The 27508-nt window shown below is 39.3% G+C and overlaps 1 protein-coding gene across 1 annotated transcript in view; it reads left to right on the plus strand.

Moving 5' to 3' along the window:
- grid2 (glutamate ionotropic receptor delta type subunit 2) overlaps window positions 1-27508 on the plus strand; it is a 470927-nt gene that overhangs the window by 431652 nt on the left and 11767 nt on the right. The window contains exons 14-15 of the mRNA XM_022757812.1: window positions 9648-9814; window positions 26410-26650. Coding sequence (XP_022613533.1) covers window positions 9648-9814; window positions 26410-26650 — 408 coding nt within the window. The remainder of the gene's footprint in view (window positions 1-9647; window positions 9815-26409; window positions 26651-27508) is intronic.

Genomic DNA, 27508 nt, shown 5'->3' on the forward strand with positions numbered 1-27508 from the left:
GGGATGCAAGTAAAAAAGACAGGCAGGGAACAAGCCAAGATACAGAGCGAGCTGGCTTAAGGAGAGACAAAACCCTTTGTTGGTGTGTGTGTGTGTGTGTGTGTGTGTGTGTGTGTGTGTGTGTGTGTGTGTGTGAGAGAGAGAGAGAGAGACTGTGAAGGACAAATATAGCAAGAGGGAGAGTAACTATATATAATGCTTATAAATTGGGAGAAGTTATTTGGTGCTTGTGGCCTGAGATGCGAAGATAGTAGAAGAAGATTTGAGCTTGTCTCTGGGCTGTCGCTGAGTTCTCTCCGTGTCTGTCTCACATCAACCTCTCTCTCATTTCTCAAAATCAAACAAATCAAAGTCAAAGTAGAGTGATGCAAGAAAACATATGCAGAAGTATGCAGTGAGTGTGGGCTGTGGGGAGACATTTCAGATCGAGGAGCAATTACGTGCAGAGAGACAGAGATGAGAGATTTAATAGTAAAATACAAAGGTTAATGATGTAATTCCTGAATTAAAGTCATGTTTTAAGTCTCCATATATAATTTGAAAACCCACCACTCATTCCTATAAAGGGAAATGAAGTCATGGTGGGGGATGTTTCAACAGGCTGACTGAAGTGTCGAGGCATCAGTTCTTTGTGCAACCGTTCTTCGACAGAGGAGGTTGGATACAAGTAGATGGTGACACACACTTAACAAGTTACAATAGCTTCCTTCATTTTGGACTCTCTTGTTCCCTCACAGGTCAGCGCTAACCCAGTGTATTTAGGCTACGTTCACACTAATACGTCCAGATTCCTGATACAGAGCTAAAAAGCTCAGAAATAATTTCCATCCACACTAACACGCCTGAAAACACATATCACATCAGCATTCACGTACACTGGGCACACGCACATGCCGGTGTAAACAGGAAGCAGATTGTCTACCCTGCCATTGTGGCTGCTTAGTTGCAGAAAATACTACCAACGCAGAACAGCAATGGCAAAAAGTAAGACCAGAGATTTCTTAGCACTAAAAAATGCATTCATTAAACGAAAAACAGCTCAACAAGGTCAGCAACGCTTGTAATTTGTTATCTATGTTGCATTCACCACTGGCAGTAGAGGATGATGCCAACAGTTTTCTAATGAATCAAGGAAGAATACGTTGTGACTGATGAGACCCAGTCAGCAAGCGAACGTGTGTGTCTGTGTCACCATTTCCAAAAGTTTCCATTTCTCTCCGTCCAGACTAAAACGCAACCCAGAGTTTTCAGACTAAAACAGGGTCAGCAGCATTTCCAAAAGTCTGTAGGGGCTAGAAAATTCCAGAGCAGTGTGGACGCCAAGTGAAAACGTAGCAAAAGTGATGCGTTTTAAAACTAAAACATGTCAGTGTGGATGTAGCCTTAGTTGCCCAATCTGAATCAAACCTTAACCACTGAGGGGCCAGATAAGAAAACACTCATATTGTTTGTTTTCGAAGGCAACTACTTTATTCTCTACTGACCAACTTGCCCGTCTTTTCAGATATGCAGTGTCCAACACAACACTTGGAATCCACATTTATGTTTCGCACATTAACTTCTGAACATATTCTGATCTCCACCTCTGATCAATGCAGACTTCTTTCTGTTCGAAGCTGATTATTTCAGTGGCAGATTAAAAAATTCATGGATATGGACTATGTTGTCTGCTGTGAGGATAACCATGTGCAGCCACCACAAATGCACGAGGATAACATAAATACTAAATAACAAAATAACGCATGAATAAAAACTGGAAAGCCTGTCCTCCTTTATTACGGCCATGAGTTTTCATCTGAAGTTTTTACTGTTGCAGCCACTTCATCAGTGTATTCCCACTGGAAAGAACAAAGCACACTACCTCCCATGTGTAAAACATTTCACATCCATTGCTTTAAGGCTAAATACCGATCATTTAAGAAACTGACTTCACACTAGGGGACGATTTGTTATGTGCCACTTTAAAAGTGTTTGTAATCTATGATGTAATTTATGGATGAGGAAAAAGATGGTTTTTGATATGTTTGAGTTTAAACTTAGAGCAAGATGAAGAATCTGCTATTCCTTTTGCATGTTGGGTGCCCTTGAAGGGATTTCTCTGAGAGAGGGGAAGAGAAAGAAAAAGAGTCTGACAGAGAGAGAGAGTGGACCCTGGAGTAGTTTAGCCGTTTTGAAGTTTCAGCATGGCTACACTCTGAAGCCAAACTGTTTGAACCATGGATGAGATAGAAGGACCTCTCGAAACCTGCCTCAACACTCATATGGCCAGTGCTGTAATATAATTGGAAAGTGTTGTCTGGAGAGAATTTTATAAGTCAGAATGAGTATGAACTCACCTTGAGGAGCACGCCCAGTCTTTCAGTTGAGCAGTCCTCAGAGTTCACCCCTCACCCTTCCACCTTTTGTCTATTCACGTAATTTGCTTCATCTGGCTGATCAAGAAGGAAGTGGACTGACCTAATTTTGCTTTTCTGTTTGGAAATCCAGACTCTCAACAGTTGTTTTGATCGAAAATGTTACTGCTGATAATAGTGTTAAGAATACTTGACACCGTAGTTTTTTTAAACTCCTGAAATAAGGTCTTTTTTCTAAAATTCAGACTAAAAGCTATCTTTATCACTCTGATCTATCCCTCTTCGATGAGGTCACGTCACTTTAGGTTTTGAAGGCATGTTTAAGATTTTTCCTGCAAAGCCTGCCTTGGTCAACCATGTCTCCCGTAAATTATGTTCACATACCGCAAATTTGCTTTGGCTGATCTGCTTTGGAGGAAATGTTGTTTGTGTTTATATGTTTTTATGGTTGTTTCTCAGAAACTCAAAGTGCCTGGTGAAGATTAAGAAAAGTATGAAAAGATAAGGTTAAGGTTAGGGCAAGTAAATACTTGTTTAAAGTTATGAAAACATAGTGAACTTGAGTAAATATTGCAACAACAAAAAAAGCATTGCTGCATAAGTAATAATATTAATATTATTTATAGGAGACAGGACTTTTTTAGATTTTCAAATATCTAAACTCAAGGGTGTCAAACTGTCCTTTTCGAGGGCTGAGAGATTACCAACAAATCTGGCATCCTCTCCTTCTAAATCCACTTTTTATCAGCTGTTGGATTTCAATTTGACCAGAGTTCCTTTCACTTTAATTATTTGATGCTAGGATTGTTAACTTGACCTGCCCTACATTTTCTAATGACAAAATTAATGTTGTTATCTTCTTATTGTTGCAGAGTTGCAATGGTATTCATTTCCCAACTTTTTATTATTCAGTCATTTAAGAACTTTTTTCCTTTATTTTGTTTATTCCTGTGAATTTTACCGTGTAACACTGTGGTTAGGTAAAATGATGTTGTACAACATGTTAACATTCTAGTCACAATCCAGCCAGTGTTTTTCTAAAACATTTAAAGCTAGTAATGACAAATAATGGAGGAAAAGGAGGGAATAATATATTTTAATTTAACTATGCTATGTTTCCTGTGGCTGGAAAAAAAAACGCAAATCAGAGCTGCAGCAAAAATAGCTCAGGCTCATGGTTCAGTGGCGTTATGGCTTCATTAAATGAGCTCCACTGTCACAAAAACCCTTTAAAACTGATAAACAGGACACATAGAACACAAGCAATGAAAGAGCAGCAGAATTAGTTTCATTTTCTCTACTCCCCTGGACGGAGGGATGGAAATTAAAAAGTGTCATGAGTGGTGTGAAAGAAAAAAAAAAGGGGAAGGAGAAGGAAAAGAGATGCTGAGATGACTTTAATTCAGTGATTATGGCTCTTACTGGGTTGTCCATGTCACATTCATGAGAGAGAAAAACAAGGTCCAATGCAATGATTAGGATTCATTGGTGGATGTTTGGGATGTGTGTGTGTGTGTGTGTGTGTGTGTGTGTGTGTGTGTGTGTGTGTGTGTGTGTGCGTGCGTGCGTGCGTGCGTGCGTGCATGCGTGTGTGTGCATGTGATTGTCTGTGTGTGTGAGTGTGATAGTTGCCGAGTGTCTGTCAGTGTTTCAGAGGAAAATAACTTCTGATAATTACCTTGGCACGACTATTGTCACAACCGTGGACATGGAACAGAGGTAAAAGTGTGTGCTAGTGTACAGTGTGTGCATGTGTGTTACATGAAGGACATATTTGAGATGCAGCAGTTTCTTGCATATACATATTGCATGTGCATGATGACCTAATCTCACAGTACAGACATTTTCAAGCAGCATTTATTGAAGAGTTCACCTCAGAAAAGGCTTACAAATACAACCACACATATTAATATTAGCAGATTTGACATTAATGCTCAAACACACCTGCTAATGAAAGAACTAAAAAGTTCTCTGGATACTATTTTAGGATAGGCGGTGACTGCAATATCTTATCTCTTGTTCCCCATTTGTATGATAATATAGGGTTTTATGAAACTCTAAAATTCTACTTAAAAGGTAATATTGAATACCAAAAATACCTAATGAACATATCCCACTGGTGGGCTGTATTCATAAAGAGTCTTTCTGGATTCGTTGATTGAGGCTTTTGTTTGAGGGATGAACACAATGTAACAGTGAGAGACAGGCTGTTCTCCTCTATTGTTGGACTTTCCCTCCTGTGACAAAGAGCTTCCCATTTTTAGCTTTGATCAAGGCGCAGATGCAATAGCATAGCAAGCTACTGAGCAGGAAACAAGACATTTGTTTGAAAATCCGGCATCTCTGAAACAAAAGTTTAATTTTTTTTTTTTTTATTCATTAATCTTTTTGTTTTTGTGGAGAGATGACCTTAAGGAATTCTGACTCAGAAATAGAAGCACTTGTATAGGAAAAACTTGAAATGGAATGAAATAACAGTAAAGTAAGAATGTATTAATTGTACCATATGAATTAAATGTGAAAAAAGTGTAGACAGCAGTTTAGACAGCAGCCTTATTATGAAAAAAATAAATACAATGTGCAAGTCTAGATAAATGCATTGTTAGTTCCCTCACCCGATAAAACACGTATGTAATAAAATTTACTACATATGAAATCCCTAAAATACAGTCTGTAATGCAAAGAACAATATACGGACAGATTAGCATTTAAAAAAGATTTGAAAATAATTGTGGGAGGGGGGTTTGAGCAGGATGTTGATCCTCATGTGATCATGTTAAGTAGTCTGTTGTTCTTCAAACACAAACCTCCTTTGGAACAAAAACAATGACACGTGAAATCTCTTTATGACTTTAATGCCCAAGAATCAATAATTCAGTATCTGCACTTTGCTGATTTGTGAACTGGTGTTGGCAAAAATCTCCCTCTTCCTCCTCATATTGTATCAGCTGAAAGTTCAGAGCGACTGTATTACTCTGGTGGTGCCCTTTGCATCTGTGTTCAGCATGTTCCATTCTTAACTTGGTAATTCAACCCTGGTCATTTTGATAGATGAACATTTTGACTCGCTTTGAATTGCAACTGCAGTATTCAGGTCATACTGTACACCTATATTAAAATAGTTAACTATTATCTAATCTCTGTTTGTCACGCATTTATGTTACTCAGCTGCAATGAATATGAGGCCCTGACTCCATGACCCCACTGTTGAAAGTTAAAAGAAACATTTTATTGTTTACAAGCAGGAAGTAGCCAGTGGAAGCATCTTTATATATATTTTTTTCTTTTTTTTTTTCTTTTTACCAGCACACTGCGCACACTGTGCAGGGCATCACAGGTGGACAGGAATATTATTTTAAGTGGAAACCTAGACTCAAATGCAGGGTGTCAAAGGTACATGTAAACAGTTTAACATGAATAACATCTTAATTGGAGTATGGCCCATTGCCAGATTACTCATTGCATGTAAATGCGGCTTGTGAAGCATATAAAGCTGCCTTGCCTAGATAATCCCACTGAGTCCTTACCAAACTCGAGAGCTCATCCATCTTGTCTGCCAGTGACCTTACATTTCCTATAGCGACAGACAGATGGTAGATTTTAAGTCTCCTCTCTCTTATTTGGACCTTGGCATGCTGCAGATGGCAGGGATATGACTTATATGTATCAGACTACTGGAAAACAGTATTGTTGATAGTTTGGAGAAGAGGAACCAAGAATAAAGATAAAGGCAAAACAAAGTACTAGTACATTCAACACGGTCTGATTTGAAGGCAGCTAGAGAAAATAATGAAGGCTTTTACCAGACTTCTGGCCCAGACAGCTCCTAGCAGTTAGAAAGCTGTGAACCTTTTCATATGAGCTGCTTGAACAATCACAATCACAACCAAAGGTACAGCAACAGGAGCAAGTGGCCTTTGACACGTCACTTTTATGGTACCACTGCGATCATGAATTTGTCTTCAGTAATTAATTAACCTTGAGCCAATATTAAACAAATGCTTTGCATATAGAGTGCTTGTTCTGGTACATCAGATCAAGTGCTCCCTATTCACCGATACATTGTCTCTGTTCGTGAAACGCAGCAGCAGCTACAGACAAGAGTATTTCCCTTCACTGGCCCCAGCATCATTTTCATTGCGGGGATAATTCCTTTTATGTGATTGTATGCTATGTTGGCATTATTAAAATTCTGATTTTATTGAGTTTAGTTTGAATGAATTAAAGATTCCAGGCGACACAGTGCACTTGAAGAAGGCTTATTGTGAAGTAAAGATATTTGAACTGATCTTCATTTGAAGGGCCCCAATGTGAGGATCCAAACCCATGGCCGAAAAACTCCCAAAGTTTTTGATAATGAAGATACAGCACCAATGAGGAGTTTTATATCTCTTATATCCTGTTAGACTTTGTTATTGCAGGAATGAAAATTCAGCCAACAACATTAAAGCCTGATGTGTTCAACCTTTTCAGCCTCATTATACCATAGTCTTTTAGGCCAGGGGTGTTTATTATAATGTGCAGGACTCTCTCCACTCTCATTCATTCTCTCATTTTCACTTTATATAGACTGAATTTTATACTCTTTCTTTGTGTTTTTTCTTGTGATCTAGCATTTTTTAAATTTTGGTTGATGAAGGGTATGGCATATATCCAAGTCCAGGTTATTTTCTTCCTCCATTCCACTTCTAAAATGGCTCATGAATCAAAGTAAACACATTAATTCCACTCTGCTCTTTCTTCTGAAAGGCATCACCATGGGGGCTTTTAAAGCCATACAAACATTTTTTATTTTTGCTTGTTTTTGTGTTCTTTCCCTTACAGGCATGCCGTTATCCAAATGTAAGCTAAAGTGTTGCCACCACACCTAAATTCAAAGGACAAAGGACTAGAGTGCAAGTTGTTGTCAAGCTTAACTTGATTGGCAGATCTTTTGTGATACAGGGGCTTTTTGACAACTGACTCTAGGTTATTGATGTTTTCTGTTTAAGGGTTTGTCTACATCAGTTGTTTTTGCAGTAAAAAAAAAACAAAAAAAAACAGACCTTTATTTTTGTTTATATATTGACAAAATTGCAGCTTTTCTATCAAGACAAACTCAATTATCTATGTGAACTGAGCTAAATATTTAAAATGTTAGAAAAAAATAAAGATTGGACCATTAAACATGGTCACCATGTCAACATCTTCACATGTATTTGACCCAAATATCGCTCTAAACTCTGCCATGGGTTGTGAAAGTTTAATCATGTTTGACATCTATTGATGATATTGATGAAGGCTTGTATCACATGATTGTGATTCAACCGGAGCCAGATACAGTTTAGCTGAAGCACTGAGTTTGTGTAACCCTCTCATGCAGTTGTTGTGTTACCATGGTCACAGCTTTCCAGCTTACCCTAACTGACCACCAAAAGGCCGACATGACCCAACCTCACCCGAACCTGAACATCATTTCTAAAAAATTTTCCAAACCCAGCTTGGGTCAGGTATCCATCCTTTTATTACAATATAGGGTTTTTAGCTAAAGGTGGTACACATGGTATGGCTCCTTTTTTTCCACTTTTTGTTATAATTGGTTTTCAGGTTCGTCATATGCTAAAGGATAATCACAGTGTTCATGAGATTAGAAAAGCTTTGGTTGTGTTTTCCGTGTGGCTGACATCAGAGGTCACTGCGTACATAGGGTGCATAATAATTCTTTTCAGCCCCTTTCACCCAAATGTCGTGAGAAAAAAAGAGTCCTTAATGTTCAATTGTAAGCTGTTGAAACAGATTTTTTACTAATTTCCTTAGTACAAAGCCCGTAATCTTTCCAATTCAAAAGCAATAATGAAAAGCCATAAAATTATTATTCAAAGTAATAAAGCGCTCTTTCCACTCTTTTTAAGGTTGTAAAGAGCAGAATGAGCCATTCTGATGCCCTGCAGTGAATTATTGCACACACACACACACACACACACACACACATATACACTTCAGAGGACTACAGACTGTGAAATTACCCAATCAGAGGGTCTTGTCGGTTCTCAGACATTAGTCATCACACATAAGCCAACTGGAGTGATACACACACACGCGCGCACACACACACACACACGCATATACACACAGTGAAGACAGAGGGGTTTTAAAATTTCATAATGTTCCATTAAAGTTAATGACACACCAAGTCCAAAATAATGTGTTAGAAGAAAAGTGTGTGTGTGTGTGTGTGTATGTGTGCGCGTGTTTGTGCATGGGTGTGTGTGTCTGTTGTTCTTTTCACCTTAGGCTATTTGAGTGAATTGTCAGAAGAGGTGTCATGATGTGAATACCACAGCCAGGTTGTTTATTCCCCACTTTTCATTTTCCTGTGAAAATATAGATTTATTGAATGTAACGAGAAGCCGCGTAAACCACGTCCACCTTCAACATCTATAAAACAAACTGTGATTCTCACCTTGACTCACTTTGACCTTCACGTTCTTCTTAACCACAAGCTGCAAGTACATACTTAACACCTGCAGCCCCTTCAGTTTGACCACACATACACAAAACAAGGATAGGCTTATAAAAATGTAAAATGTGTCCAAAGCATACCCACATGAGGTGCAATAAAGATGAGCCAAAAAGCCGTTAACACTTGTGCATCTAGTCAAGAGGGAATGTTAAACAGTAAAATTGTTGTAAGATGGCAAACTTACAGCACGGCAAAGTCTAATCCTGGTACAACGCGCTAGACAGTTGCTATGAAATCTCTGTGAGCTGGGGTGAATTTGTCCTCTCTGACCACCTCCACAGCCTCGACCATGATTCAGCTCCTCCACAAAGACATGCAAAGGTTTATAGAGCAGGTATTAACTGATCATGGATAAGCTAAACTGATAACTGTCATTTACATTTCTAATAGACATATATGATGAGGTTTCACCTATAGGTACTAAACCAACGACCTTATTACACTGTTATTATGTGTTATTTACACAGAAGATGGTACAGAAACAGGTAGATGTGAGTAGACATTTAATCAAGAAACAAGGAGTTAACTGTACAGGTAATATTCATGTAAATGTCTGTGGTATGCTGTTTTAACAAAAGTGTGGGTCTACATCAGGCAGTCCTGCCATGATGCCAACACATGACTGTACAGTAGGTCAGCATGCGGTGCAATATGCCTCCACTTATGTTTTTTGAATTTAACAGTGTTTTTGCAAAATTAACCTAAATGACAAAATTCTTAAAAATAGATAAGATGAAGATGCACCTTTGTGAACATAGTTAAGTGTGCTTAATGTCTATTCTTCTTTTTAGGTGAAGTACGGCCGGTTTGGTTTTGTGTGGGATGCAGCAGTGCTGGAGTACGTTGCTAATAATGACGAGGATTGCTCCTTCTACACTGTCAGCAACAACGCACCAGACCGTGGATATGGTATCGCCATGCAGCATGGCAGCCCCTACAGGGACATTTTCTCCCAGAGGTAAGAGTCTTAACAGTAAACAACAGTCAGCAGCATCCTTCACTGCAGTTTATTTGTTATTTAAAGCATATGTTTCACATGCACAACGATGGAGCCGTCACTTTTGTTCTACACTATTTGTTTCAGTCGTATTGTCTTCAATTGAAGGTTGAGAAATATCCTCTGCTTTTGAGAAGAGTTAATGGAAAATTGCATTCATATGTATTCTACTTCCGGAGAGGTCTTCTAAGTTTTTTATGACTGCTCCAAATTTATGTCAGCCAAATAAAAATGGCCACAGCCATAAAGTTTGCCCCTCTGCAGTGGTTGAAGAATCTGCTCTCTAGGTCAGAAACAAAGTAAATAGCAGATTAAATTCTACATCTATCTTCCAGAGGAAAGGGGTGAATGGCACTTTCATAACCTGTGTGCAGCTAGGTTGCTTCACCTCAGCGTGAACCATCAGTTCACATTGAGGTTAAGCATGTGTGACAACTCACACACACAAATACGTAGAGTACACAATGTAGATGTATCCAAACTGACCCCAGCTGTTTATCTTGTTGCTGTGGGGGGGTTGTGGTTTTGCTTTTTTTTTTTTTTTTTTGGTTCAAAGATTCTCGTGAATCAAGACAGTAACTGAATTTATCTATGGTGGCTACTATGAAGCTTAGACACTACACAAAAGTTCATTAATCATCTCACCTCCGCCGCTGAACTGTCATCTGTGCTGTGCTTCTGCAGTGCTGAGTGTTCTTGTTTGTTTCTTTGTTTCTTTGTTTGTTTTGATTAATTTTTCAATGTCATACTGCGATGTAAACCACATCTCCAGATGCAGGTTCAGTCGTATGAGGTGTGTAAGGATTGCTTGCGTCCCCACAGAGAATCATGTTGGCTTTATTCGTCATCAAGCATGAGATCATTTTAATATGAGGGAAAACTAAAATGTCTAATGCCTTCATTAAGCTCATAATTTATATTATGTAAAATAGTATAGTAGTATAGTAGGTAGTGTTGTTTTTTGTGTGTTTGTGTGTGTGTAGGTGTGTGGTAAAAGATGGAACCACATTTTATGTGCATGGACCAAAATGTGCGAGCTTTTCAGAGTGTGTGAATGACTAGGCCAGTCTGTTTATAGCTCTAGATCCGGTGAAGCGTTTCGCTCCAGAATATTGCCTATCATGGCTGTTATTAAAATAAACAAGCAATTAATTGACAGGCCATGTTTCTAATTCCCTCCTATTATTTCAGGGGCAATGTCACACTCATGGGAAGACAGTTTCAAACAGTTTACTAACAGTCTCCAGTCGTTCAAACGAAAACAGACGGAGGAATTATCACGTGAAAAATAATCTCTGCGGTATAATTGTTTTGGGGTTTTTTTTTATGTGTGATTTTTATATTTTTCACCCTGACATTCTGCATTATACAGGTTAATGAAGCACTAAGTGGGGGTTCAGCAGGAATTATATTAGCAGTCTATGCCCTGACATCATGGAGAGAACTGTTTCACTCTGCTTGATTATCTTTGGTGGCCTGGTCATAACAAGTCTGGTGACTTGTTCATGCATCTTTCAATTGGATTTGTGTTTACTGGGCCACCTGCATTTGCTCGAAATAAAACAATTGTTTACTGGGTTAGATTGTATTTATCCTTACAATAACTTCACCAACCAGCGGTGAAGCAGAACATAATCAACTTTATAATAGTCTTTAAATTCTAGATTAAAGCTATATTTGTACTGGTTTCTGTAAAGGTTTGTTTGATAGTAATTCTAACACTGCATCAGTCTTCCTTATACAGAGCTGTGGTCGAGATAAATTTTGAGGTAAACACTTTACTTTGATAGTAGCAGAAAATTTGGTGTTGTTAAATTATCAAGCAGCCAATCTCTGAGGGCAGCTATGCGCCCAGAATGCTGTGACAGCACCTTTCCAAAATATTTGTTGTCAAACTAGTATACAAGCCTGAATGTTATTAGGTCTACAAATGACACACGCTGCAGTATGTACAGAAAAGAGATGAGTATTAATTTTGTTGTCATCAGTGCAATACTGTACTGTATGTATCTCATCCACTAAAAAGGGATTTCTAAAGCAGTGCAGGGCAGACAGGGCAAAAGCAGGCCAAAAACCACTGGAGCCAAGGGGGGGAATTATATAAGCAGCCAACATTTGCTGAGCCTGCCTAACCCTTCTCAGATGCCAGCACAGACACATGTGTCTACTCAAATTGTCTGAGAGAACAGTGTCGATATAAAGCTTCTGTATCCCATGTATCAGTATACCCTGTCAGGCATTTTTCTCTTTTTGCATTTGATATTTCATGTCTTGACATGACAAATAATGACTTCAGGCTTTTCTATCTTTAATTTAGAGTACATTCTATATCAAGATCTATGGCTTTTGATTCTTGCTGTCACATTTTGTCAGATAAGTTGCTTTTCATTGGTTTGGATATATCTGCTTACAGCTGGTTTTCATACCTTCCTGGTAGACTGCTCTTGTCATCATTTTCAAATCAACTTCTTAGAAGTACTTAGAAAGGTGTCCCATAAGGATCAATAATAGCCCCCCGTCTATTTATTCTCTACATTTTTAATATTAATTTTCCAACTCTCAGTTATGTTGATGATGCCATCCTGTATTCCATCAATTCCATCGTGCACCAAGTCATTTTACAAGATCTCAAACTGTTGAATATGATATAGTACAGCATTTAACACAGGAATTTAATTTGGATTGATATCAGGTTGTTCCACAAACAGTGTGTAACTCAGAGTTCATAAACTACATCATTTTATTTACATTCTTACACAGAAGCAGAGTTAAATTTCTCCTTTGAAAACAGAAAAAAACGAATATACTATCTTTTATATTATCTGTGCTGTGTCAGTTTGAAGTTAGGAGCACTCGCTCCTCTGAGGAACTTGAAAGGTTTACTTGCTGATACAGTATTTTTGTTGCTATTTTCAATTAATTAATTATTGTGTCTTTGTGTGATTGTTTCTATGTCCATAATTTGTTCTTTGGTCTCTTTTGCTAAAGAGATCTTGATCTTAATGAAATGTCCTCAGTAAATAAAACTTCATAACAAGAAAAGAAGAAAAGAGAAAACAATTAACGAGAACATAAACATGTGAGATTAAACCATTAATCGATAAAGATACAAATAGTTAGGTGTTGTGTGGTTTGATTGAAGATGGAATCTTACTGTTACTTTGTGTGTGTGTGTGTGTGTGTGTGCGTGCGTGCGTGTGTGTGCGTGTGTGTTCGTGCGCGCTTTCTGCATACTTGAGGAGTGTTTACTCTGCACGTCCCTGGTGGTAATATGAGAGATGAAAAGGAATTTATTTGCTTTGACACTTCGGAGAGAAACGCAGTATCTGTAGAGATAGACAGGCTGCTACAACTTCATCGTTTTCAACCTTTTTGTTTTGTGAAGAAACCATTGCCCGAGTTCGAGTGCAGCACCACTTCATGCCTGTGTTTCTGTTTTTGTGCGGGACTCTGTGGATCTGGGTGTATTTGTCGGCAGCGTGGAACAAATAATGGCCGACTGTGTACGGGCTTGTGGATGCTGCTGATCTCAGATTGATGGAGACAGCCCGCAGATTTACCAGAGTCAGAGAAACAGGGGTGTAAAGGGTTAGTCCACTAATTTAAACTGACAGCTACTGACAAGTTGTTTTGAAGTGCTGAAGGGGCAAGACTGAAAAAAATAAACCCTCTCTCACAGGCATATATTATTTTTGTCTATGCGAGTCTGCAGGCATTGAAGTGAAAATTGCAAATCGAAGATTTAATCCACAGCAGATGGACATCTTGAGCTTGCTGCAGTCTAAGATGATAAGCTGTGGGCGAGACATTTTATTGTGCATATTGAACATCGTTAGATTTTACATTTTCATTGCAAGATAGATGAGGTATCTCTTTGTGTTGTATTATGGTTAGGACTGCAGAATTTAAATCTTGACTTCATCTTTGATGTAGCGGGTGCGACGAATTCAGTGGAAGTCGATGATAAATGTCAGTAGGAATAAACAATTCAAAGAAAATGAATTATATGCTCATTATGATATCAGTGTTATGCTATCAGAGGGTTGTTTCCATAAAAATCCTGCTTTTCCATTCAGGCACAAAAAGAGTTCCAGATCTACAATAAAACAATATATAATAATAATAATAATAATAATAATATGGATTTGATTATGGTCATGCTGCTTGTTATGTTCAATTCAGCAACAAAGATCATTCATATCGTTGTTTTATTACCTGGCTGCAGGCGAGTGTTCATCAGTGGCCTGAGGGCTGATAGTTGAGTGCTTTTAAAATAGAACCATGGCAGGCTGTGTTTCTGTGTGGACCATGGCAGTGCATGCTGTATGGTACGCTTGAGGGGCCAAATGATGCACACAACAGTGACAATTCATTGCTGCAATCATGGCAACATCACACCTCAGAGACCATTGGTTAAATTGCGGTGAGCAGGCACAAGAAACAGGCTTCATATTTTGAAATGAAATTAGTCTGTTTGTCTGTGGCTTGTAATTCCCTGACATGGTTGATATCGCCCTTCAGCTGATCTGGTTTCCTTCACAAATGGGTGAAGTTGTTGGACAATTGTGAGAGATTGGAATATTTTGAGTTGCAAGTGATTTGTTCCGATTCATTCCTTTTCCTTCAAGGGAATATGTGTTTTTTTGCATAAAGACAAAAATTTCATTCCAAGAGATTCCTTGATAAAGATCAGTATTAGATTGTGGAATATGGGTTTCATGTGAGTAATGTGACAATGTAAGAATGAGTCACTGGCTCCTGAACTTCACTAATGTGTCTCCCTTATTGCTATGTTTTAAATACTTATGTGAGAGAGATAGCAGAGTGAGGGGTATGTATGTGTGTTATTTATTTTTCTCCCCTTCACTCCTAATATCTTTGGTGCAGACTTGCTTTTATTTCAGTCTTAAATCCAACAATCCACACATGCCTTCTTCATTGTTCCCTCTACAGCCTCAGCTCCTTCATGCATTTATTTTAAATCCTATCCAGACGATAAATCGAAGTCCAACCACAGTAAGTGATGTGTCACTAATGTGGTGTGTGTAGTTCTTCACTAAAAGTTGTTTTTAAGTGATATTAAAGTGCGGTGGGTGCCCGTGAATACAAAGTAAACTGTATGGCCCATAAAATAGTTTGTTTGTGATGCTTTCAGTATTCTGGCAAGATTTTATATCAGCAGCTCTCATGACAATAAAATTGTCAACAATAGTTAAAAAACTGTTGATGAACTGACTTGTGAAAGTTTGAGTATTGCGAACCTTGAAGTGAAATTTAATGAATCGTGCAGTGGAGTTTTTCTTTGGAAATGTATATGATAGAGATAAACTGAACTGCACCATTGAAGGACACATATAAATAGCTTTTAAAGCTGTCTTTGTAAATCTTACATTTTAGTCCCAGCAGAAGGGTAGTAAACACAGTCTGCAGAAGAGGGCTTGGGGTATAATACCTGCTCCTGTACTGTTAGCTCTCTGTCACAACTGTCAAAACTGTAAAGTAGTTCTAACAAAAAAAAAAAATCAAAAAAAGTCTCTCTAAGTATCCTTGTAATAAGTCAATATAAATTCTAATTTCACGTGAACCCTAAAACAAGGATGTTTACATACTGTCAGTCACACATTCACAACTCAGTGTAGGTGTTATGCCTACAAAACTGCAGAGAGAACTCACTCACACCCACAGAACAGATTATTAGCATCAGCATAGATCATTTATTGATTTGTGAATCTCCAGAAAATTAACAAGTAACTGTTTATATAATCGTTTAAATAATTTCTCACTCAAAAATGTCAGCGTTCTGCAGTTCCAGCTTTTCCAGTATGAGGATTTTCTGCTTCCCTTTGTTTCATACCATTAAAAATTACAAACATGCGGGTTTTGTTGGTCAGACAAAACAAGACATTTTGTATAACACAATTTGTGTTAGTTAGTTGCCTAGAGCAGCTTTAGCCTGTTTACATAGTACATAGTATGTTATACTGTATTAGTAGAATAACTCAAGTCTTGGAGCGATGGTAGAAAAAATACATTTTACTGAGAAAAGTTTCACTTCAATTCTCAGTGACTTCTAGCTCCAGTTACTATTCCTTTCTTTTTGGGGGCCCCATGGAGCAAGGGACATATTGACTTGTGTATTGGCATTTTTTTCAGGATTATTTTTTTCGTCCTCTCTCTCTCCCTCTCTCTCTCTCCCTCTCTCTCTCTCTCTCTCTCTCTCTGATTTCCATTTTGATCTCATGGGAAGGAAGAGATTAATAACAGTAGAGTGGAAAAAGAGACATCTGGATACAATACAAGTAGCAATTGCAACAATTCTTTTTGCATTCAGACACTGAAGACCTTCAAATTGGTTCAGAATATGTTCTTATTTTGAAGGTTCCTTGTAGTCCCATGATACTTTGAGCTACATGCATAATCTAAATAAAGCTTAATCAAAGCTCCTGCTGAAGCAGCCGAAGGCTAAAAAGCGAGTAATATGGTTCATCCCCTCTCCCTCTCCATCATACATACACACTCATTTACACAGTGAGCTCAAGTTAAGATGTAGGCTCTGAAGCCCTCACTTTCCAATCCATGGAAATCACTGTCCATGGGGGAAAATAATGCATTTTTTCCCAGGGGTGGTGAGCAAAGAAAGAATGATTGTGTGTATGCATTTGTGTGTGTATGAGTGTTTTTACAACAGCGACATTGTTCCAGATGACAAAAAATGGATTTAATGTCAAGTGTCAATTAAATCTCCCTCTCTCTCACTCTCTCTCTCTCTCTCTCTCTCTCTCTCTCTCTCTCTCTCTCTCTCTCTCTCTCTATCTCTGACTTTGCTCCAAGCTCTTGTGCTCTAAAGCTGTCACTCTTGTACCAATCTATCACAGTCAGACTCAGCCCACACGCTTAGTACATTCATTAAATCTTTATTAATCACAATTCATGATAGGGATGTGGCTCGTTCTCTTCCTCTGTCACTCTCTTACTCTCTCCATGTCTTAATGATGGTTAATGACTGTGGGACTTCTGTGTGTTGTTTATCATAGTTCAGCTTGATAACATAGTCTGGGGGTGTTCCAGTTCACCCCCACACTGTGCTTTAATGATGCTTAATTGAAAACTTTGTTGACAAAGTGTATGACATTGGACCCTGAGAGTGCTAATTGGAATAATTAAGCTTTGCAAACTTTACTTGAGGGGACCAAAGACTCGTGGGTAAATAACCTCTCTTACCCCATTCCTTGGGCTTCAATATAGTGAAACACTATTGAAAGGGTGACGTGTTGGCTCAGTGACAAACACTGGTGCCTCACAGTTGGTAGTGAGTGGTGGTGGGCTTGTGTTGAAACATTGGCCCTGCATGTTTCTCCGTAGTATCTCCATCTTCCTGCTGTGGTGACCTGAGCTCTGTGTGTTTCAGTGCCTTTCAAAAAGTGTAGCAGCTCTACATATGTAGATCTGTGGATATGAGCCATACCTCCATTTAAACCAGCTCTGTTTGAATTACATCTTTGCATTTAGTTTCTAGTCTTCCCAGAGCATTAGTGCACACAATAACATCTGTGGCTCAGACAAGGGTTATGCAATACAAGATTTTTAACATGGATTTACTTTTTCACTTGACTTCATTTTGCTAGATGGAGCATGGCGTTTGCTGTGTCTCTTGTGTGTGATAATTTGTCCAGTAAAAGAGATTGCCAGGCTCCGATGTCGGGGGACTGCAGCAATTATGGACCGTGTGTTTGTCAGAGGGAAATGGGGTGAGTTGGAAAGCTCACACAGCTTGAGCGTTGTTTGTAGTTTGCACCTGTTGTACAATAGAAGCCATGCTGTTTAAACTTATAATTTGAAATTATTCATCATCTTGGTGATGATATGTTGACAGTCCTCAAAAGTCTCAGTCTGTATTTTAGAGCATGTGCTGAGAAAATCAACATGTTTGAAATGTTCAGGATGTCTGATGCTGTTCGACAGTATGTTCAACAGTGTGTTATCTGTTCCAGGCTCTCCTCCTCTAAGCACTCAGCTATAGAAATTCAGCAAATTTCCTCAATATCCAATCAAGTTGTGCACACTGTACCTGCAAGACCAACATGTTATCTGAAATGATCAGTCGACGACTATGAAGGTCACTGGAAAGACTTCCGTAGTTCACTATTTTTATATTTGGCACCAAACTAAATCCACTTTAAAACAAACTCAAATATGCACCACCAGTGGTGGAATAATATTTCTGTCTGAGATGACTCCAGCAGTCTGTGGTTGAATAAACAGACTTTCCAGACAATGAGGTATTGATATGTGGCTGTGGGTCAGCGTGCTTCAGTCTCAGCTTCTATAAGCTTTTTTTTTTTTTTTTTTTTTTTTTTTTACTGAAACACAAGAAGAGAACAATCAGGAGCAGGTGCCCTTCACCTGAGTCTGCGGAGTCTCTCTGCTCCACACTAAGACTCAGTCGATGACCTGCTTGCAAAAGTGGGAAAATGATTTGGACGAATAAAGAAAGTGACTGCAGCGCAGGTCAGCCTGTAGTTGTTCTTATGACTCTGTGATTTTTACCACAAAGCAGCAGGTTTGGCTCGTTCTTTGAAGCAGGTCACATGATGCAACATGATTTAACAACAATAATCTGATGTTTTATTGATTCCCCATCGTCTCTACAGACAGGTCAAAAATTAGCTTCAGCAGGCTTTTAGCTTGTGGTGATTCAGAGATACTTCAGCGGGTTGTTTGCTGACACGGGTGCTAGAGTTCAGCTCTTTAGTTGAAGGCTGGCCCCCCTAATCACTCTGTCACTCTCACTACTTGGAAAACTACAAGCAATGCTCAAACTCTGTGAACTTTCCAACTCAGCCCATTTCCCTTTGAATTGAAATGCCAGCAGCCACACAAGGTTTCACCTTGAAAAACCTGCTATACGTCTGTCTCACTGTACAGGTTTTAGTGCAGATATTTTCACAAACAAATCACATATTTTCTAAGACATGCTCGTACTCTGACAGCAAAATTTCAAACTCTTCTGACGCAGCAGTCATCAGAGCTACAGTGAAACTACTTCCAGAAACTTTTTTTTTTTTTTTGAGTTATTTATTATTATATGAACATTATTCTTCATCATGTTTTCCTGTGAGGCTAACACCAGTGAGGCAGCCAGAGACCGCTGATGTTGCCAGCTCTGTGTTAAGCTAGTAACTGAGGTGTCAGCTCAGTGTTGTTCTCATTTAAGGAGCTGACAACCAACAGTCGTCACAGAGTAACAAACTCATTTTAGCATAACACTTCTGTCTCTCATCCCCCTTCTTCCATCCCCCTCTCTGCTCATTTCATTTGACATTCTTCTTCTGCTCACTCATCTCATCCATTGTCTTTTCTTCTCTCTTAACTCAGCTTACTTCATCTACCCCGTCTCTCCCTGCTTTCTCTCCTGTGCTCTCCTTTCCTCCATTGTATGATTTTGTTGTCAGCCATCCACCCAGACTGATAACACTCAGTTTTTTTTTTTTTTTTTGCTACCCACTCATTTTCTCACACAATCTTCCTTTTTCCCTTATTCTCCACCTCACTTACTTCTCTTCTCCCTCACGTTCACATTCTCTCTTCCACCTCTCACCTCACCGCAACTTCCACTTTTCACTGTCTCCAACTTAAAATTGTGTTTGCTACAGAGGTGACAGGAGAAGAATATTCGTAAAAATGATCAAGACTGTTGTCGTTGCTGCAGACATATTTCGCTGTTCCTCATACCGTAGTACGCGCTGAGACGACGCACTATGCCTCGACACCTCTCACAGAAACAGTTAAGAGGTCTATCTAGCCAGTTCTGAAATTCACTGAACTGTTTCACATTATGCTTGATCATCTAACTCACACTGCTCTGCATTTTAACTGGCTACAGCTGCAGTAAAACCTGCTACTGGGGAAAGAGCAGCATGGGACATAACCTGCATTTATAGAGGCCTTATGGATGGGCCTGGGAAAGACTGCAGAATAAACACAAGACATAGAGTTACAGTGCATTTAAAGGGGCAATAAGTGAGATTTTATTGTCCCATAGCAGAAAACAGCTATTATATATCTAGAGGGAGTTGATAGCCGAGTTGATCAATACCAATGACTCAACGATCAGTTTGCCAGGTGCTGAGATAACAGGCTTTCAAAACTCACTTTGTAGTCTATAGTCTCCAGTTCCAACAGTCCCACCATTCATTTGAGTTAGAAAGACACCCCGTACCCCAGCAGTGGTGCAGCAACACAGTGTGAAATCTCTTAACAGTCCATTTTCACTCCAGTAGGGATATCATTTATAACGTTCGGGGCTGCTCATTAAACTGTTACAAATAGATGCTGCTGTCAAATAAAGTCAAATGAGCTCCTAAAAGCCCTCTTTTTAGGTAATACATATTTAAACATGAAATGTTTTTGTTTAGAATAAATTATAACTATTCCAGCTCATAAAAGGTCCTTCAAAATCTTGATTAAGTCAAACACGAGATATTGACTTTCATGTCCACTAAAGGCTGCATCCTGTTTTTAATATTCGGCTTTTTTCGTTTTGAATCTAGTGATTTAGCTTCAGTGAGTAAAATTGTATTTGTGTGTATGCTCACACATGTTTGTACATGTCTGGACAGTTATTAACATAATGCAATCACTTCTGTCCCCTATCTAAGTCACTGTGATATTCTTCCTTTCAGCTTGAGTCAACTAATAATGTGTGATCATCCTACCATCAAGGCTGCTGCCATAGAGTTGCCATGGCAACATCTAGTCCACGCAGTAGCAGCCACTGCGGAGAGAACGGGGAGGCAGAGACAGAGCACACACACACTCTCGCAGAGACAAATACACACACAGATACACACACACACACACACACACACAGAGGCATACAGCAGTTGCCCCTCACCACACAGGCAACCCCTGCTCATTTGCTTTAACAGCCAGTGGGAGTGTTAAAGTCATTATAGATCTCCCCAGTCAAAGTCAACGATCTTAAAGCAAGGTGATAACTCATTACACACACACGGTGTTAATGCGTCTCACAGCACACCAGCTGTTTCATAGACGCCGCACTCCAAGACGCACGGAGATGCACACATGCATACACAATACACATACATTCAATATAGTAAGACGCTATTACAAAGAGGCGCACACAGTCCTGCTGCACGTGCATGCACATGCACACACAGGGCAGCTGTTTCACTCAAAGAGGCCATAACAGACACATAGACACAGTTAAATTAACCCTTGTTCTGTAATTACATTTGATCTATCAAACACACTTTACTCTCCTCATGCATGCAGCTGACACTGACATTGAAACCTTCACATATACGGTACATTTTAGTTGACAATGATGCATTCAATTAGATATTAACATGCAGTTGACATTAAACCCCAGTATTATATAATGCAGGACATGACATTAATACCTGTACTTTACATGCTCAGACTACACTGATATATAGTGGATGCTATTCTTAGTGATTTAGGCCTAGTACACACGAACACAAGGTATTTGTTAAAACAGGGGTTTTCCTCCTTTATTCTTAAAAAAACATGTCAAAAAAACTGGCAGTGATAAAACCCTAACCGTAAAGCCATGCGAGCCAATCAGAAACCTGAAAAAAAATTATTACCTGTTCCAGTAGGCTAACAACAAAGACATCACAAGCCAAAAACTCTGTTTTCCCTGCCTACAAATCAACACTGAGTTTCTGAACATCATCACCTTGGAAGTCTTTTTGCAAAAGCTCAGTTTTCAGTGACACAGTCAGCTTGTGAACGAAAGGTGATGATAATAGAAAAGCTACTTTTTTAAAAAATATACCAATGGGGGCGCCTCGGTGGTCACCTGGTATCTGTCACTGTCCTACTGGAATAAAGGCAAAAATGCCCCCCCCCCCCCCCCCCCAAAAAAAAAAAAAAGAAATATACCAATGTACTGGACGAGGCCTAAATTGATCTATTTCCTCATACTTCAGGCAGCGGTGTGCTGACTAATGACATCTTGAGGAAGAAACACAAACAGCCCTTGAAGGAAGGAGAAAAAAAAAAACTAAGAAACACATCAAACTGCACATTCCTTCAGTTCAGTATTCAACATGTCCAGACTAAAATTAAAGCAAAAAAATGGTTTTAGATAACTGTGCACGGAAAAACACATTGCTGTGGGGTTAAATAAATGAGCTGTCAGATTACTTCTCCTGTGCTTTACCATGAACTCCATCAGTCTCTGTGTAATGTAGTGGATCTTTCATGAAGACATAAAGGCCATGACACACACACACACATACAAACATGCACTTTAATTAGCTGCTGCTAGCTCTCATTATGTCAGTTTGTAATTGTTTGCGAACAAACTGTGCATTACAGAATGGTCGTGTTTTTTAAATGTGAGGTAGCAGCAGCCAAATTAAAAATCTAGACAGATGGTGTACTGTGGGAAACCTTTGACTCAACCCATGTTTTTGTCAGGCAGCTCACAGTGGCCTTTCATCCTGACTTTCAACCATGGGATAGAGATAAATGAAGCACAGTGGTCACTGCTTTTGTGAGTTAAAAAATGAACATCACCTTGCTCACCTTCTCTCACAAAGCATCAGTATTCCTTGTCTAGTAGCTCCATGAGTTGACAAAGATGCCTGTTAAGCTTGTCAATAACTGATCTTCTATGTGTGGACTCATTCTGAACACACTTACGTAATCTGTAAGTGACCAGGCTCGAGACTGACACATCATCAGTGCAAGAATTACTCTGGCAAATTTGTATTCCATTTATAGGTTCATATTTTTGGATTGCTGTCATATTTAAAAGGGACCTGCTGTGTGGCACGTGAACGTCTTCCTCTTCACTTGGTTTGCACCATCTGTCCAGACTCAGGCAGGGCTGAGGATTTTGATGTTTGGAAAAACATTCATTCCTCTTTCCTGCAAGTATTCTACAATTAGAGTCAATCTAGTGTATTTATTGTCTAACTGTGGGCAGGATAAAGGCAGCTTAACCTCAATGAGATAAATGTAAGGTAATTGTATATATAGCCATTATATGTGTGTGTGTGTGTGTGTGTGTGTGTGTGTGTGTGTGTGTGTGTGTGTGTGTCTGTCTGTCTGTCTGTCTGTCTGTCTGTCTGTCTGTCTGTCTGTCTGTCTGTCTGTCTGTCCGTCCGTCCGTCCGTCCGTCCGTCCGTCCGTCCGTCCGTCCGTCCGTCCGTCCGTCCGTCTGTCTGTGTCTGTGTCTGTGTTCTTAAGAGTGCATGACAGTGCTCAGGTTTGATTCAAGGGCCTATCAGGAAGCAGCCTTTGCATAACTCTGATAGGCCAATTACTGCAGAATGATAGATGATGAGCTCCACAGGCAGACAGGTCGTAATATCGTGGAGAGAAAAAGCTCTCTGTCCTGAATCACAAATCTGTTCCGCTCTGTCCTCCCTCAAAGTTACATACAGCTTAGTCACATCCTAATAATTTCTATGATGAAAGTCTCTTTTTGAAATATTTGTTTTTATGTTTTGATCTGTTTGATCTTTGATCAAGTTGGGGAGTACACCTTTTAGTTAATCTTTGTTGTTTTGTTTGGCATCCTTTTGATTGTGTAGAATTGGAAAAGGTTGGCATTTAGTGAGTTTTTTTTCATTAATATTTGAGAAACACATCAGAGAAGGGATCCTTAACTTATAGATACAGCCAGCAACCTCAACACACACTATTATATTTAAAATGATCAGTTTTTGCTTTGTTTTTAGATTTAAATATTAACTGTGAAGATATTTCACAGTTAAATTCAGGTGACATCGCTGTTTCTCTCTTCAAGAAAAGAAATGTTAATTACCCTTTCCAATGTTTGTCTGTTTTCCCTCAAAGGTCAGCAGTAAACATCTTTTGTAGCATTTTGTCACAAAGGCATTTACTGTCCACAGTAATTGTGTTCACAGATGTTAAAGTGGATGAAACAAGAAAATGCCATTGCTTATTTGCCACTATTTAAGTGCCACACAAAACCAGGGTGACATGACATTTGTTACACATAAGAGCAGTCAGCTCGTGAGCAGAGATAACAGACAGCGACTCCAAAACATAAAGCGTGCCTCTTCTTTTGACAGACATGAAAGACGTCAACTCAAACAAGAAATCTTTAGAAGTTGGCTGAATTCCAAGCAAGAAATGAAATGATGAAATATTTTGACAAAACATCGCCTGACTTCTTTGATAGGTGGGATTGCTCTTATTCCATCTCATTAGCCTGTGTGTAATCCGTCATTCTCTGAAGCTGTCTGTCAGAGCGCAGGCTTGTTTATTGTGTATGTGTGAGAAGCATCTGTTGTCAGAGTGACAGATGAAAAGGTCAGTAATATGTGAAAGGCAAAATATTTATCTAAGAAAAAAGACTTGCTTTGACTTTCATTTACAATTGTTTTTCTGTGATACTTTCGTCAGCTAAGAGCAAACTCATAAGGATGCTGTTTAAATTTTAATTAAACACAAGGTGCTGTTCAAAACCCTCATCTTAGCTATTTGAAGCTAGCAAATCAACAGTGAAGTGTTTTTTTTTGTTTCTTTGTTTCTTTGTTTTTTGTTTTTTTGCACCATTGCTCCTCCAGCAATCAGAACTGTAGCACTCGGAAGGAGCACCGAGTGGTCAGGCATGAATCAGTGTCAGAGGAAAAAGTCCGGTGTTATCCAACATTACGGTCCGAAACATTTTTTAAAGAGAAAGGAGTAGGGGCCCACTGCACTAAGGAAAAAGAACAAATTTAGAATTGAAGTGCGTGGAGGCATATTCATGTCAGCAGGATAATAAGCAGGGCATATAACTTGGCCATACTACGACTGCTGAACTATATATACTGTATAATCCTGGTAATCAGCGCAGATCAGTTTGATTTAATTTGTTTTGTGTCAATACTGCATATCATCTAAACAAAGTCTCTTCCAATCTCCGCGTTGATTGGTCTGAGACAAACAATCCCGCTATCAAGCCAGCAGTTGTTGGACACGATCTCCTATTAAAATGACTGTTGGTGGATTTACTGTTCGAATTAGTGTTTTATGTGTCTCTTCTCTTTTCTCCTCTCCTCTCCTCTCCTCTCCTCTCCTCTCCTCTCATTCTGTCCAATCAGTTACAATCACAACTGGCATTTTAACCATGCACTTCCCCGGTTCCCCAGTCCTACCAGCACAGTAGCACCGAGGAAGTGATAAGAGAATGTCCCTAAATGAGAGTGACATGGTTATAGTGCGACATGCTGAGCCTGTTTTTCTGATTTACATTGAAATGAGCCGTGTTTTTCTGGCTATTGTGGATGAAATTAATTATGTAAACTGTCTGCAGGACTAATTTGCATTTCTTGATTGATTTTCGGTCCATGTTGCGTATTCTGTATGAGGAAAAGGGAAGATGAGAGATGGGCACCGTCATTCATGTCAGCATGTTATCATTGAAATTTCAGGAGGCATTTGCCCCCAGGAAGTTCTGCAGATAATTGCAAACATCTGTCTCTAAGTACAAATATATGAATCCTATTAAAGTTTGCTTGGGCGTGCATGTAGTCAAATTTCTAACTTTGTTCATTTCTGAGTGTGTATCTGCCCTGTTGGTGTCAATCAGTGTGGTGGATTAGTTTATTAGCTCATTATTTGCATCTATTTGTTTTCTGTCTTAGTATCCATGTGTCTGTGAGGGAGGTATATGCATAAACACGTGCACGCACATTCCCAGACTGGATTTTTCGTCTTTGTTTCTGCCTTTCCATGTGCCCCTCGCTCCTCCACGGTGGATCGCCTGTTAAATATCCAGCCGAATGCTAACAGAATCTTTGTACGCCTGGCTGTCTGTGTGTGTGTCTGCAGCTCCCCTCCAAACCAAAACGAACGACCCAGTTAAATAATAAGCTGAAGCCTAACAGAGGGACCCTATCAACCTCTGAGCTGTATCCTCTCTGAAGCCATCAATCGTGGGACTAAAGCTAGGCTGCATAATGACATTGTGGCAGTGTACTTGCGCTGTGCTGCAAAACATATTAATGTTAGCCATAATGAGTTTGACAGCCCAATATGGTTGTCAGAGATCAGGGAGGATTTCAACTGGCAAACACTGCCCTCAAATGGAAGAGAGCCGTTATAGCATCTGCAGTCAAAGCTGCAGTGTTGTCAGGTTTTGTGCAATTGACTTTTGAGAATTTGTTTTCATTCTTTTGAATAGATAAGAGGTGTTTTGTCTCTGTGATCATTAAAATGGCACTCACACCATCAATTATCATACCCAGTAACTAATTTCATTCTGGACAGTGGTGTGTTACTCTTCTGAATGTCGCTGCTGGCTTGTTGCTGATTCATGCATCTGCACATTCATTCATGTATGCCTGCCTTTTCATGTATGCTTACTTCTGTATGTGTTGACCTCTTTCACTTTCCATAAACTTGAAGTTATAAAAACATAGATTCATGAATTGAAAATGCAGATACAATATTTTAACTAAGTGATATATCGGATAAGATTTTGTAGCTTCTGTGTTCTGTGTGTGTGTTCTATGCTTACATGGCCATGTTTCCTGCCAATCTCCTAGAATCTTGGAGCTCCAACAAAACGGGGACATGGATATACTGAAACTCAAGTGGTGGCCCAAGGACAGCCCCTGTGACCTCTACAGCTCAGTCCAGACACGACAGCGTGGCAACGCCCTGGACATCCACAGCTTTGCGGGAGTTTTCTGTGTCCTGGCAGCCGGCGTGGTGCTCTCCTGCCTCATTGCCATGGTGGAAAGCTGGTGGTCACGGAGGAAGGGATCCAGGGTCCCCTCCAAGGAGGTAGGAAAATGACGACTGAAAGGAGAAATTACAATACAGAGAGAGGTATAGGGCCTATAATAGATCCCAGCCCATCTCTTATGTTGAGAGAGGGGAAGGAAGCAGTGCAATAGGCAGAAAAATTGAATTAAGGAAAGAAGAAATAAAGTAAAAATGCACAGATGGTGATGGGATGGGCGATGAGTTTAGTTTCAGGCCTAGCTGAGGCAGAAAAAGAAGGACGTAATACAAAGTCTAGACTTTGTGGCCAGGGGTGCTAAGCTGACAAAAAAAAGTACTTCCTCAAAGTCAGAACGCAGGAGGAATAGTAAAATGAACAGAGCCTTCCTTTTGAAGGAGTTGTGACACTGACAGCATCTGGATCTTTTGAAAACCTCCCGTGGTCATCATCAGCAATACATCAGCAATACTATCCTGATACCACAGGCAGGACGTTTTATTTACACATCTGTCAAAAAGAATCTTGGAGGTCCTATATTAGCTCTGCACTGCTAGAACTGACATTGATCTTTTGCTTGGTCTCGTGTATATAAAGCTGCACAGTCTTGTGTGTACAAAGGTATGTCGGAAGAGAAAGAAAGGTCCAACTCTGAGAGCATTGTATTCATTTCCCTTTCTCACCCATAATCATGGTCTTAATGGGTCTGTAAGCTTATAAAATGCTCTGTCATGTTATTAATTCTAATTTTTTGCCTAATTAAAGTTACCGTCAAATTATCAAAATGATTAACCATAGAGACATTCTCAGCCAAAATAAAATTGAATGTGAGTGTAAACTGAATTAAGCAGCAAATTTAACTCAACTTAATTGAAGAGGATGTTTATTTTTCACTCACGTTATTTCTTCTTTGTCTTCAT

This window comes from Seriola dumerili, unplaced genomic scaffold (genome assembly GCF_002260705.1).
Source record: "Seriola dumerili isolate Sdu_G_001 unplaced genomic scaffold, Sdu_1.0 BDQW01000290.1, whole genome shotgun sequence".
Lineage (NCBI taxonomy): Eukaryota > Metazoa > Chordata > Actinopteri > Carangiformes > Carangidae > Seriola > Seriola dumerili.